At 39.5% G+C, this 13,254-nt stretch overlaps 1 protein-coding gene across 7 annotated transcripts in view; it reads right to left on the bottom strand.

Moving 5' to 3' along the window:
* Positions 1–8,682: 8,682 nt before the first annotated feature.
* Positions 8,683–13,254, bottom strand: part of LOC124483348 (CSC1-like protein 2) — a 110,842-nt gene continuing 106,270 nt past the window's right edge. For 5 of the 7 annotated variants that reach the window (XM_047043760.1, XM_047043761.1, XM_047043758.1 and 2 more), the window contains one exon: positions 8,683–12,423. In XM_047043760.1, coding sequence (XP_046899716.1) covers positions 12,241–12,423 — 183 coding nt within the window. In that variant the 3' untranslated portion in view covers positions 8,683–12,240. The remainder of the gene's footprint in view (positions 12,424–13,254) is intronic. The other 2 variants (XM_047043762.1, XM_047043764.1) reach the window with 1 other exon arrangement.

The following is a 13,254-nucleotide window of genomic DNA, read 5'->3' as shown; positions in this document are numbered from 1 at the left end:
ATACAACTTTTACACACATTAAAGCAAGCACATTAAGCAAAAATCCGATACGCTTTCTAGATCTGACATGATCTCATCTACAGCACACAATAGGTTTTCTTTTTTGTATCCGGTCCTCAACGTCTTTCAAATTTTTTTTGCATACATGGACTTGAAAAAAAGATGCATCAGACATAACATTGACATGTGTAACCTTTTATTATATTACTCGAAATATCTGCAAATCAATCGCTAGATTATGACTTGCCATAACACATTCACTGTGTGGATAGCGAGTGGCTGCCAGCCAGCATTTCAACATTGAGTGTATTTCGTGTGCCGGGTGAGCTAGCTAGACTATGCAGCTAGCACAAAAGAAAGTTACGTAATGTGACGAAACTGAATTAAAGTACAAAATACACACCAGGGACGCCGACAACCTCAGCATCATTTTTTTTGTTTACGTCTCTGTAATCGAACATAGACATATCATACAATGCTGGGTATGAAGACACACATACGATGAGTTGCTCTTCCATCTTGAAATTGTCAAACCTAGAAATGTTTACCATGACCAACAGTTGCTACATTACAAGAAACCAACCCGATTGGCCAACGCTAGCGTTTTCACACTCCTCATTTACATAAAGTTGAGAAAATCAAACTTTCGACGACCCACTTGCCTTCCCACAATGCCCTACGCGAGCATTGACGCCCCGCTCGCCTTCCCACAATGCCCTACGCGAGCGTCAACGCCTGGTTTCATTGAAAATGAATTGGAAGCCGACGCCCCGCTCTGCCCGCCCCGCTGCAGTGTGAACGCACAGTAAGCGTCATGTCTGGAGGAAACCAGGCACTGCTCATCACCTAACCAATACCATCCCTACAGTGAATCATGGTAGTGGCAGCATCATGCTGTGGGGATGTTTTTCAGCGGCAGGAACTGGGAGACATCAGGATCGAGGGAAAGATGAATTCAGCAATGTACAGAGACATCCTTGATGAAAACCTGCTGTAGAGTGCTCTGGACCTCAGACTGGGGCAAAGGTTTCATTTTCAACAGGACAACGACCCTAAGCACACAGCCAAGATAACAAAGGAGTGGCTTCAGGACAACTCTGTGAATGTCCTGTGGCCCAGCCAGAGCCCAGACTTGAACCCAATTTAACATCTCTGGAGAGATCTGAAAATGGCTGTGCACCGACACTCCCCATCTAACCCGATGGAGCTTGAGAGGTCCTGTAAAGTAGAATGGGAGACACTGCCCCAAAATAGGTGTGCAGGCTTGTAGCATCACATTCAAAAAGACTTGAGGCTGTAATTGCTGTTAATGGTGCTTCCAACAAAGTATTGAGCAAAGGCTGTAAAATCTAAATAAAATATTAAACAAACATTTTTCAAATTGTCATTATGGGATATTGTGTATAGAAAAAAAAGAAATGTTATGAATTTTGGAGTAAGGCTGTAACATAAAATGTGTAAAAAGTGAAGTGTGTGAATACTTTCTGGATGCACTATATCCTTGTCTTAGATCAGACTATTTTTTGCAAACAGGTTATTTTGTAATGTTTAGGGTAAATTCTGGCATTTTTGTCCCCTTGTGCTTAAAAACATTTGAAGACATTTGTGACGTTGAGCGGCCCTTTTGGGGTTAGTTATCACATAGAAAAGTTGTACATGACAATGGGCCACTTCATGTATCACTTTCGCACTTCAAGAAGTCCCAATAGATTTATGAAAAATACCACTCCCACAACGTTTAACCATAATGTATATATCTTTTTTTGTGATAAATGAAAAGGCGGACAAAGACTGAAATTGGGATGTTTAGTTACTTTTTAAATAGGTGCTTTGTCATCCTCTACCATTGTGAAAGAAACAAAAAAGGCTTTCTGGGAGATATTGTTTTATTTTGCCTCACTGTACTTAAAACAAGTAGGCGAAGTAGAGAAAGAATGACTATCTATTAATATAAAAATGTTACAAACAATAATTATGAGAATGAAAACAGAAAGTATTCAGAGAAAGCCCTGGAATCCTCAGATGAAAAATGTATGTGATTAATTCTGTAAAAAAATAAAATAATGTTTTCACTCCATGCACCGTGCATTTGAATGATTTTGTGTCGGAAAAAATGCAACCAATAAGATATTTTTCTACTCAGTCTCTGGGGAGAATATCTTCCATCCAGGGTGTTCTATGTCCTCGATAGAAGACCCTGATCATTAAACGGAATGAAAGCATACGTTTGGAATGACAATTTGGTCAATTCAGTCATTTATAGTAGCCAATGGGTGTGTTCTTTCAGATTTCCCAAGGCCAGGGTATTCTAGAGGTCCTGCTCAAGTCACGAGACCTAGTTCCTACAACTTAGAGTTGTTTCTTTCCATACACATGTTGAATAATTGCTGTTCATAAAGTAACTGCCTCCATTATGTCCAATAGTGTTTGTGTCTGTGCGTTCCTAGAAAAAAACAATTTTTGAAAATGGAGCAGTAGAATTATGTGCTGGAGATGGCCCAGTCCTGAAAGGCACGATTCACCACTTGTTTACTCCTGACCAGTGACAGTGAGAGAGTTTTCCAGTCAATGTTCTGCCTAAGATTGATAATTTTTTGTTTCCAATTTGCCTCATCATTTCAGGTTTCTTTTGACAGTCACTCTCTTGTAAGTTGCTTTGGATAAAAGTGTCTGCTAAATGACTAAATGTAAATGTAGGTAAGAACCTGTCCTTGGAAATCTGAATGGGTACAAAGTTCAGTGTGGAGATATTCTGGTTTAAGTACACTAGCATTAATTTGCTTTTATCCCAATTGATTTGAAACCCTGACAAGGTGCCAAAGTGGTCAAACAGCTCCATAATCAAGAGAAGGATTCCTGTGATTTAGACACGTAGAGCAAAACATAATCTGCATATAATGACAACTGGTGCTTTTGCCCTTCGATGAAGGCAGGTGATATTCCTGGATGTTGTCGTATACTTGCTGCTAGCAGTTCAGGCAAACAAAAAAAGCAAGGGAAGGTCCCCCTGCCTGGTGCCACGGTATAGCAGTAACTGGGGGAGATATCCTCAGAATCAGAATGGGATTTATTCGCCATGAAAGTTTGCACAGACAAGGAATTTGCTTCGACAGGGAGGTGCATACAATAAACATATAGGAACCTAAACTTTTAATATGTGGACTATCTATACTAATGGTACATAAACTAGCAGTACTAAGTGGAATTAGAATAAAATAAAGTGTACAATAAAATAAAAGTTGCCGTAATTTACAATATAGAAATACAAAAAATACAAATATTACAAAAAATACAAATGTACAAGATACAATTTTGTATTAGTATGCAAAATCTGTATCCAGTCGATGAATACCTTCCCAAAGCCAAATGCCTCTAGGGTCTCATACATACAGTATATGGCCACTTTATCTGGTCAAAGGCCTTCTGAGTGTCCATTGAGTCCACTACATCTCTGTATTGTGTTTAGCATATAGTATATTAAATAAGTGCAGAAGGTTGAAATAGATATGTCTATTGGGAATAAAGCCTGTTTGGGATGAACAATCGTCTGAATGCAAAGTTTCAAACGGTTGTGTCAACTTTGTTTCAATAGGGAGCAGTACTGCTGTGACAATATTGAATCGGCTTCTTTCAAACGGTTTTCTTTATAGATGAAATGCTAGCTGGCTAAAAACAATATAAAAGGCTTTCCTTGTCAATACACATGCTAGAAAGAGTTTTGGCTTACTAATGTTGTTGCTAATGTTGCTAATGCTCTGACATTCTGGTTCTGCTTCGGATCCCATCAAGTGGGATCTGTGGTCGTATTCAGTCCTTCACTAACCAATCTGTTCATTAGTAGAATGCTAGCGTGTTATGGGCAACAACGACTCACCCTGTGAGAAATCAAAAGGACATGAGTACTCGTTCATTCAACTTTCGACCTATAATCCATGTTGAACATGCAAAAACTACAATCAAATCTGAGATTTCACAACGACAAGCAGGCGAAAGAAACACATTTAGCCGTTTTACCAAATTCAGCCCCATTTTACCAAATTCGGTAAAATGGGGCTTAATAGGGAGTGGATAGGCTGTCCGTAGACGGGCTCTGACTGTACTCAGTGTATTTAGGCCTACAATTAAGACAGCTGGCTCAACCATTGTGCATGTAATGGACAAAGTTGGGTAAGTAACCAATTACAGTTACTAGTTACATTTCTTGTAAAGTAACTAGTTATGTTACTGAGTTACTTTCTGTAGAGAGTAAGGCGTTAAGTTACTTTTGCGTTACATTAACAAAAGTATTTGATTTCTAAAAAAATTATGCCCAGAAGTAACATTTAATGGGTTGACCTCAGCAATAGCACATATTGTACTGCATATTCAGTGTCACTCGCATATAACATAGGGCAGGGGTCGGCAACAGGCGGGCCAATTGTGGCCCGCCAGCCATTTTGTTTGGCCCGTCAAAATATTTCCGATAATATATATATATATATATTTTTTTTTTTTTCCCTGACTTTTATTCTGAAACCGGAAACTGAGTATGGTGTCATTGACTTTTCAGAAGTATTTTTTCGCTATATCATCGCTACCATAGACATAATAAAGAGTAGACGCCGCATCGACCGCTACTGCCTACTGGCGCTGACAAGCCGTGGGGCCGCCATCTTGGAACGGGCAACCGCTCCACTCAGTGTAATCTGTTTGGCTGGGGCAATGCTGTCAGCGCATTTAATTAATCATACCGAACTGAATACCGAACTGATTTTCACGCGGTTTGCTTTGCTCCAAAGGTCGTACATGTAGCTATTATACAGGACATAGTTATTCTTTTCACAAAATAAAACCAATAGTATGGTAATGTTAAATTTTACTTACTAGTAATCCCCCGAGTCCTGCTTGCGATTGTCTGCCAATTTGAGCAGGAATATGCTGCACAGTGCAGGCATCTTGTTTATTCTGATGCTAAGCAACTAGGAATTTGCCCTGTCCAAGATGGCGGCTGCATTTCTCGCGCCCAGCAGCCAATGCGGCGTGTACTCTTTATCATGTCTATAATCGCTACCATAGACATATGATCACCACACCTCACGGCTGACAGATCGCCTGAGGAGAAAGCCACAGTTATGGCAGGTTATTAGCTTACTAGCAGGTGCTTTAGCACCCCCAAGAAAGACCAAAGCACCGCGATAGCACCCCCCAAAATATTGCTTGTTAATTAATAGTTTTCAGGCCCGGAGTGGCCATCGGGAGAATAGGGAGAATTCACGGTGGGCCGCTTTGCCCGCTTATAAATTGGGCCAGAAGATCGCCTGCTTTGTCTTTGTTTTTTCACACACCGAATAAAAGGATATGTCTTAAGTTTGTTAAGTATCGAAAATATTGATATACTAGTAATCCTAATCGCACTGGATGAGACAGTATTTATGTGCACCAACGATGACAACCCACCACGTTGGGATGACAGTGACGACCATGTTGATAGAGTTCGTTAAAATAATGAAATTATTCAAACAGACCACCAGTGGGCTCATTCACATGGTTTATTATCATTAGTTATTTGAAGTAAACCTACCCATTCTCCATGTAGGCCTAGTTGTTGCGAGTGCACGTATCGCAAGGGCATCTATCGCAGCGTCTAAATAGGCAGTAACCCAGACTCTGGCCCGCCATCTAGAAAAATACTGGCCCGTGGCCCCTGACATAGGGTGACCAGACGTCCTCTTGTACCCGGACATGTCCTCTTTTCGAGGCCTAAAAAATGCGCCTGGCAGGGATTTGTAATCAGATAGTGCGGCATGCAATGCACGACCAGCAGCCCCCCCCCCCCCCTATCCGTCGACAAAGTGTCTATCTCTTTTTCACAAACTCAAATCTGGTCACCCTATATACATGATCAATCCTCATTATTCATTTAATCAATAAATTATTTTGTAAAATGGCAAGCAGAAGTCTAGTAGTTTGCTAGCTCTACAATTTACCGGGACTAGGTCTAAATCTAGGAGCAAAACGAAGCTAAGCTATAGCTAGGTATGGTAGCAATGGTGTTCACTTCACTAAGTACTGATCCAGACTATTTTACTTACTGTAATATAATCCTAAACCTAAACCGCTGCAACAATACAGCGACGCATCACACAAGCTTGAGTTCAAATACATTACTTAATGTGACATTATATAGGCCTACTGTAGCCTACATGCAAGTCTTAAATAACTATTTAGCTGGTCGGCTCCATGACGCAGGGTAAATTGGGCTCGTGAGACTGCTCACCAAAAGAACGAAGGGGAACTTTTCTAGCAGATTAAGACATTTAGACCAAGTAGCCTCAACTTTCCTAGACTTTTAGCTACATGCTGAGCGCTCACGACCAAAAGACTAAATTGAGTGACGCATTAGTTGTTTGAACAAGGAACCAACTGATTCATTCGATTAAATAAGTAACGCGTGAAGTTGCTCGTTACCTAACAAATGTAGGCTGACTACTGTAACGCGTTACCCTCAACACTGGTGATGACTTATAAAATAAATGTCTAGATGTAGATGGGGGTAAGACAGTTGAAAGAATCCTGTTAAATGTGCCTAAAAACGCATAAACGGCATACCCAAAGTAAATTGACAGCTGTTTTTGAACCATTTGGAGTACATGCATGTAAATGGTCTCTTTTGAAAGCTGACACTGTTATTTCCCCTGTTGTCAGGACCCCTGTCAGTCCTACTGGTGTTGAGTAATAAAAGCTTGAACACAAGGAAAGTGAAAGTTTCTATTTCCGCCTAGATTTGGGAGGGGGGGGGGGCAGGACGCACAGACCTAGTTGGCTTTAGAGGGCTGTCAACGGGGCATGGAAGCTCCAATTGGGTCAAACAAGATGTCAATCGAAAGGGCAGAGTGTACCATTGTAAGACTACCCCCGCGTTTGTACTCGACCCACATCTCCTCCTATGAGCGATAGTGCATGAGAGATTGAAATAAAAATAATTGGCGAAGGAAGAATGAAGCAACAAGATTGTGGCTATGTGTGGATATAATTCATTGTTTGGACAACTACTCGACATGGTTAGATACTTTGGACCTTTGGGAATGTAAGCAGTTGAGGTTTTGATGGGTTGTGTGCATACCTGGAACATTCCGAAGTAACGGTAGGTAAATTAAACTTTTTTTCTCTGGCATTGTTGAAGGAACGGTCACCGGACAAAGACGTTGACTGTACTTGCTGTTGTGACTTGGGCCGGGCCATCTTTGGAAATAAGAATTTGTTCTTAAATTATTCTGCCTGGTTAAATAAAAATAATCCCAATAATCCCCCTTCCCCTTAGTTTTGTGCGTTCCCGTGAGAGCTAGTGGTGTCCCAATACTATTTTTGAGCTAGGGGTAGGGCTAAAACAAAGGGGTATACACCCCTTAAAACCAAGTAAGATCAGGAGTTTACTTGAAACCTAGGGCTATGTGAATACTGCGCGACCCGGCAACAATGGCGGCCAGATCATCCAGAGTCCGATAAATGTAATATTGTTGTCTTAATTCATTGATTAAAAAATTAAGACGGTCTTGTTTTGTGATATACACAGTCCTGTACATATATATTTGCAACCATTTTCCTAATTGAAACGTTTCTAAAAATCGCTAGTTTGGTACGCTAATGTTACAGTGCTGATTTGCACAACAGTCCCGCATTTCTCTGACTAGCATGTCTACAATTTTAAGTAAACTCCATTAGCAGCGAATTTCGTTTGATATCAGTGCATAACACTACTTGCTTTGGAGATATCGATACGTGCTAAGTGACGTACCCGTAACCAAGTGGCGTCCCATTTCTCAGGGATATGTAGCCCTTACCCTTCAGTTTCGAGGGCCAAGGGCTAGGAGTAAGGGCTAGGGGGAAGGGGTAAGGGGGAGTGTTGGGATTGGCCCTTGATCTTGAATTGATTTATTTCAATGGAAGCACAAGAATCGTAGCTTTCCAAAGAAGTATCATATGTGTAGCAGTCTAAAAAAAATATTTGTTTAAATTTAGTGCGTCCTAACAGAGGGAGGCCCCCCTCAGCATTTCTGTCCCGCAGGCGGGACAAGACCTTCTAGCGAGAGAACATATATAATACATTTTGATCAACAAGACATAAGCAATTGGAAAAAGCAGACAATTGTTGGCTACATTGATTGCATGAATGTATCAGAGTCTTGGCAATTTGTTTAAAAGAATGAGAAATTGCTTTTATGATGTGCATATAAATGATGTGGAGGTTGAACAAGTACTTTTTTAGATAATTCAAGTCATTTGAGAAATGTAAAGTTGAAATGTACCAAATCCACTGAGAATAACTATCATCACCAGCTGCATCATGGGCACTGCACTATCTGTAATTCCAGGAATCTAACCAACATCACCGACTGCATCAAAGGCACTGCACACTAGTGCATATAAATTCCGTTCCAACAGTAGGGATTTAGCAAAGCAGCCAACAACTACTTTATCAGTAGAAGTCAGAACATCTGTTATATTGTAGGCTTAGTCAAGTAGAAGTAAACAATGATCTGTTTGAAATGTACATTCAGAAACTAACTGATATGATATACTATAGAGTGATATTCATGGGACTTGTACAGGATTATTTAAGGAAGTACTAACCCACAAAATGTGGGAAACACCCCAGTAGTGGAACTGCACTAAATTAAATTAAGCCAAGAAGGAAACAACATCAAGGATGAATGACAGTTTTATTGATCAAGGAACTGAAAAAAATGTCACATACGACCTTTGGACAGAAATCCCCAAAAATTGTATTCACAGCCTAACAAATCCACAGCGTTAAATTTACCTACAAGGATTTCCTACTGTAAGTCGTCTCAGTGTTAAACACCATCATAAAAAAGTGTGATCAAATGCTATACTCATAATAAGCTCTCCCAATAGTCATGAATTATAGAAACTGTACATGTGCACTCTATAACATAACACTTCGCATAACTAAATGCATTTGATAGCTATTTACAAAAAATGTTTCTAACTCACATCATCTCGGAGCAAATCAAGCCCAGTTATTTCGGCCAAGCAGTTTACAGTTTCTTTTAGATCACATTCATCTTTCCATAATTTAAATACAATGCTACAATGTTTTGTATCTCAAACAAAGAAAATAATAACTGTTGGTGGCTAATGTATTAAAAATCCAACTCACAGATATTAACATCTCTTTAATACATTTTCGGTATCAAATACTTCAAACTGTAAACAGGTTAAGTGTATCTCAACACAGTTCCTTTTACAATTTACAAAAATAGCTCACAACCTTTTCACCGTAGAGTATGAGTATCTTAATTTCCCTTGAGAGAGAGAGAGAGAGAGAGAGACTGTTTGCAAGCCTCTGTACCCAGAGTTCTTGGACAGGTGACAGAAACATTTACGTAATTGTTGGAGTGAGTGTACATACAATCTTGACAGGGGATTTTGGACCCTCTTTTGAAAGGGAAATGCAAGTTAGAAAAAAAAGGAAGAAAAAAAACCCATAGTTGACACATTGATGCTACAGTGTCTCATGCATGTAGCCAAGGTATTCAGAGAGAGAACAAACATTGCATTGGTAAATGTTAAGATTTCTCAACCGAGTAACACATTTCTTAGTCAGACGAGAAGATTTATAATCGAGACGATTGTATATTTTCCTGCTCAATCTTTAAAATGTTCCTGATGGCTACAGCTTTCATAGTTCATTCTAGCTTTGTGTCGAATATGAAAATGCTCCAGTTCAAGAGTAAGAGTAATATAACAAAAAGCTGATGTAAACATTTCGTTTGGAAAAAAAACACCTGAGACTATACAACATTACAACAAGTCACACTGCACATACATAGTAGATTTAGTCTTTGCTAAATGTAGAACTTTGTAGCTATTGCAACGTTCCTGATTAAAACTGTTTTAACATCCTTAAATAATTACAATGCATGGTTCTGAGACGACACGTCTCTATTCCAAAACATAAGCATTACAATTAATAAAAAACACAATTATACAGTGAACACTAGTGGACCTTCACTTTCAGTGCACATTCTTTGAGCCAGATGTACAATTGTCTCGAATCAACCTCTAGTCCCACTGACTTGTACTTTTAGAAACTTGCTAGAATGGGATATGGCATTATTACACCTATCAAAGGCATAGGATTGATCAATTTGTAAGGTTACCAACATGTGGGCTGTCCAATTCACTTTCTGCCATTTCCAGGTGCTCCAATACTTTTATTTGTGTCGAACTGAAAGAGTTTCATAGGCAAATCTTACAGAGGAACCCCAGATGTCACTTATTAGAAGATGAGGTATTCAGGTATGCAACCTCATTACCTGCGCTTAACTCTCAAACAGTAGAAACTCAGGGCAGGGGCCATAGCGTCAAATGAAACCAGGTGCCATAGTTCTATCCTAGAACTTGCAAAACAAATGTGATGGATGTCCCAGCTCGCCCACAATGCTGCCTTCTCTCCTTGAATAGACACCCAGCAGATTGCACTTCACCAGCATCTCAGAGATGCAACGCAATGGTAATTCACATAGACATATGTGCATTAAAATGCACTATACACTAAATCCTCACAGAACACTTGAAGGAATTGGAAGCATAACTATTCATTGGTGCTGCATTTCACAACAAATATCTAAGTAAAACTCTAAGGCTACATTTACATGGATATCTAACCTCTTCATGATTTTTTTCCCCGAACGTAGGAAACCAGATTGTTCATAGGGACTCGGGTTCCTCCAGAGATGCATAAAGCTTGACCTCAGTGTACCTCTGATTGGAGGGTTTTAAGGGTAAAAAGTACAACTATAGGCAAGAACAGTTTATTGGTGTCTACCCGCGCCCTGCCTTCTTTCTAGTTTCCTTTTGAACCGTCTCCAGGCACCAGCTGACTTTGTCAAACATAAAGAGGTTTACTAGAAGGGAATACATCGATGTTCTACTTGCTTTGTAACTACAATGACAATGATTATCAAAACCAAATGCTAATAATGATTTAAGCTTTACAAGCATAACACTACTGTCTCATCCAGATTTTATATATTTTTAACGTAGTATGTTGTATACATTTTTTTGTCTAAATATGCAGTATTATATTTTCTTCCCAACAATGTAGAAGGAAATGTCGGACACTCTTGACAGACAATCATGAACATTTTAGAATGTATACTTTTAGTTACCTGATCATTTCCATCCTTCATCTGTAAATTTGTATGTATTGATCTACTTTTAGTGCACACAGAGAAGACAAAACACACAGAAACACCTTAAATGGACCTGATAACAAGGGGAAAGGTAAACCAATGGGTGAAAAAGCACAGCTTTTTCCATGACCCACAACAGAAGATGAACTACAGAACTATTGCTGAATGACCTACCTCCAATATCAGCAGATACTAGTTTCTTACTATACAGCACAAACACAAAATGACCCAATTTCTGGGGTACATGTTCATTTTTAAGGTAGTAGAGGTGAAATAAAGAAAAACTAAAGAAAGTGTCTTCTGCATCCAAAAAAAATTCTGAGTCAGTGAGGAGCAACCCCATCAAAGCTAAATGATATGGAAAGGAACAGGAGCTGGTGTCTGAACTGTCAAGAACTGGCTTTGTCCAGATCCCCTGTCTCGCATGTCTAATGTCACCTAAAGATTATTAATAGCCATATCATTGGATGGTATCACTGTGAACATTGTAAATCCATAATTTCTTAACGATCAATCTACTGTAAATGTCAGGACATTTGTCCATGGACATGAGCTTCACAAATGGGAGAGATATAAATTGATTTGGTCAAGTCATTAAATCATCAAGATGTGAATGGGAGATTTTTGTATTCAAATAAATGTCAGATTGGGGTTTAGGGGTTCTAATAATTTGTTTGCTCTATATTTTAATCATGATTAAATATTTTTTTCTTCCCTTTGAATCCTGGCAAATGCTCAATCGAAATTGAATCTAGGGTGACAGAGGGAAAAGGGCATAAAAGAAGAACTTCTTTCAAAATAAAATATTTTAGATATAATACATATACAATGTATTTATCAATGTATTTGTCACTTTAAACAGTGCTGATGAAGAAAAGTGAAAAAAAGCCATATTTCATTCCATCAGACTTCCAAGGTTTCAACGGTAACTGATGACGAGCATTATCTTTGTGATTTGAGATTGGTGTTTGTGGACCCTCTCTGGTATTCTCCCTCGATGCCACCTCCATCCTCTCTCTTTTCTCCTTCTCCGCTGGTGGTGTTAGTTGTGCACTTCATTGGCAATTAGGCTGTCCTCCCCTGATTGGAAATCGGCCTCATTGAGGCTATTCCCTGCATTTATCATTTCCTCATCCTGCGAAGACCCTCTGTCTTCCTCCCCACTGCCTGCCCCAGCCTCATCAGAGTTTGGGTCTTGAAGGACTTGTGCAATGTACATCTGCTGCTGCAAAAGAAAAAAGAACATTCACTTTATTCACCCTATAAAGAATACTGTCTCTCACAAAGTATAGTATTACAACTGTAAAGCACATTTACCTGAGGGGCACACTCAACAATGTAAACTCAAAGTGAATAGGGCTGTATTGGCAGAGACCTGAATGAACAAACCCCAGTGTTTCCCCTAGGTTTTTTTTTAGCAGTGGGGGCAGTTCAGGTCTAACACCCCCCCCCCCCCCCCCCCCCCCCCCCCCCCCCCCCCCGGCCAAAACAAAGTGCTAACCCTATATTTCGGAGCAGCTTAATATAATAGTCTAATAGCTAATGTAATATTGCACATATTTTCGTCCTATTTCCCCTAAATAAATAAAATGTGCATACTTAAAGACACCTTACAGTATGTTCTAAATGGCATAAATGCTGCCAATTAATAATTGACCTAACAACTTATTGTAAATGCAGTGGCCTAGCCTACAGATTAAGGTAGGCCACTCGGAAGCATGTACACTGTCTGCTTCATTTGATCTTGATAGGCTAAGTATTCTGTAGCAAAAAATAACAGAATAACCACTATTTATTCATTAAAACTAGGCTACTTAAGCATAATAATGCACCTAAAATACAAACGTGAGCAAGGGCAGCAATCGCTAACGAATCAACAGACGTGCAATTTCGCTAGCAGGGGAAGAATACAAACAACGAAAATCACCAGTTAGCACTTAATTTAAATTTGCAAGAACTATAGACTAATACAATAACAGCCTTAAATGAACTGACAACATAAATTATACGACTTTCAGTTCTCAAGGATGCACACGCGCAATCTCAACTGCGCTGT

This window comes from Hypomesus transpacificus, chromosome 21, assembly GCF_021917145.1.
Source record: "Hypomesus transpacificus isolate Combined female chromosome 21, fHypTra1, whole genome shotgun sequence".
Taxonomy (NCBI): domain Eukaryota; kingdom Metazoa; phylum Chordata; class Actinopteri; order Osmeriformes; family Osmeridae; genus Hypomesus; species Hypomesus transpacificus.
Note: the sequence above shows the minus strand (reverse complement) of the source record. Positions and strands in the feature narration are given on the sequence as shown.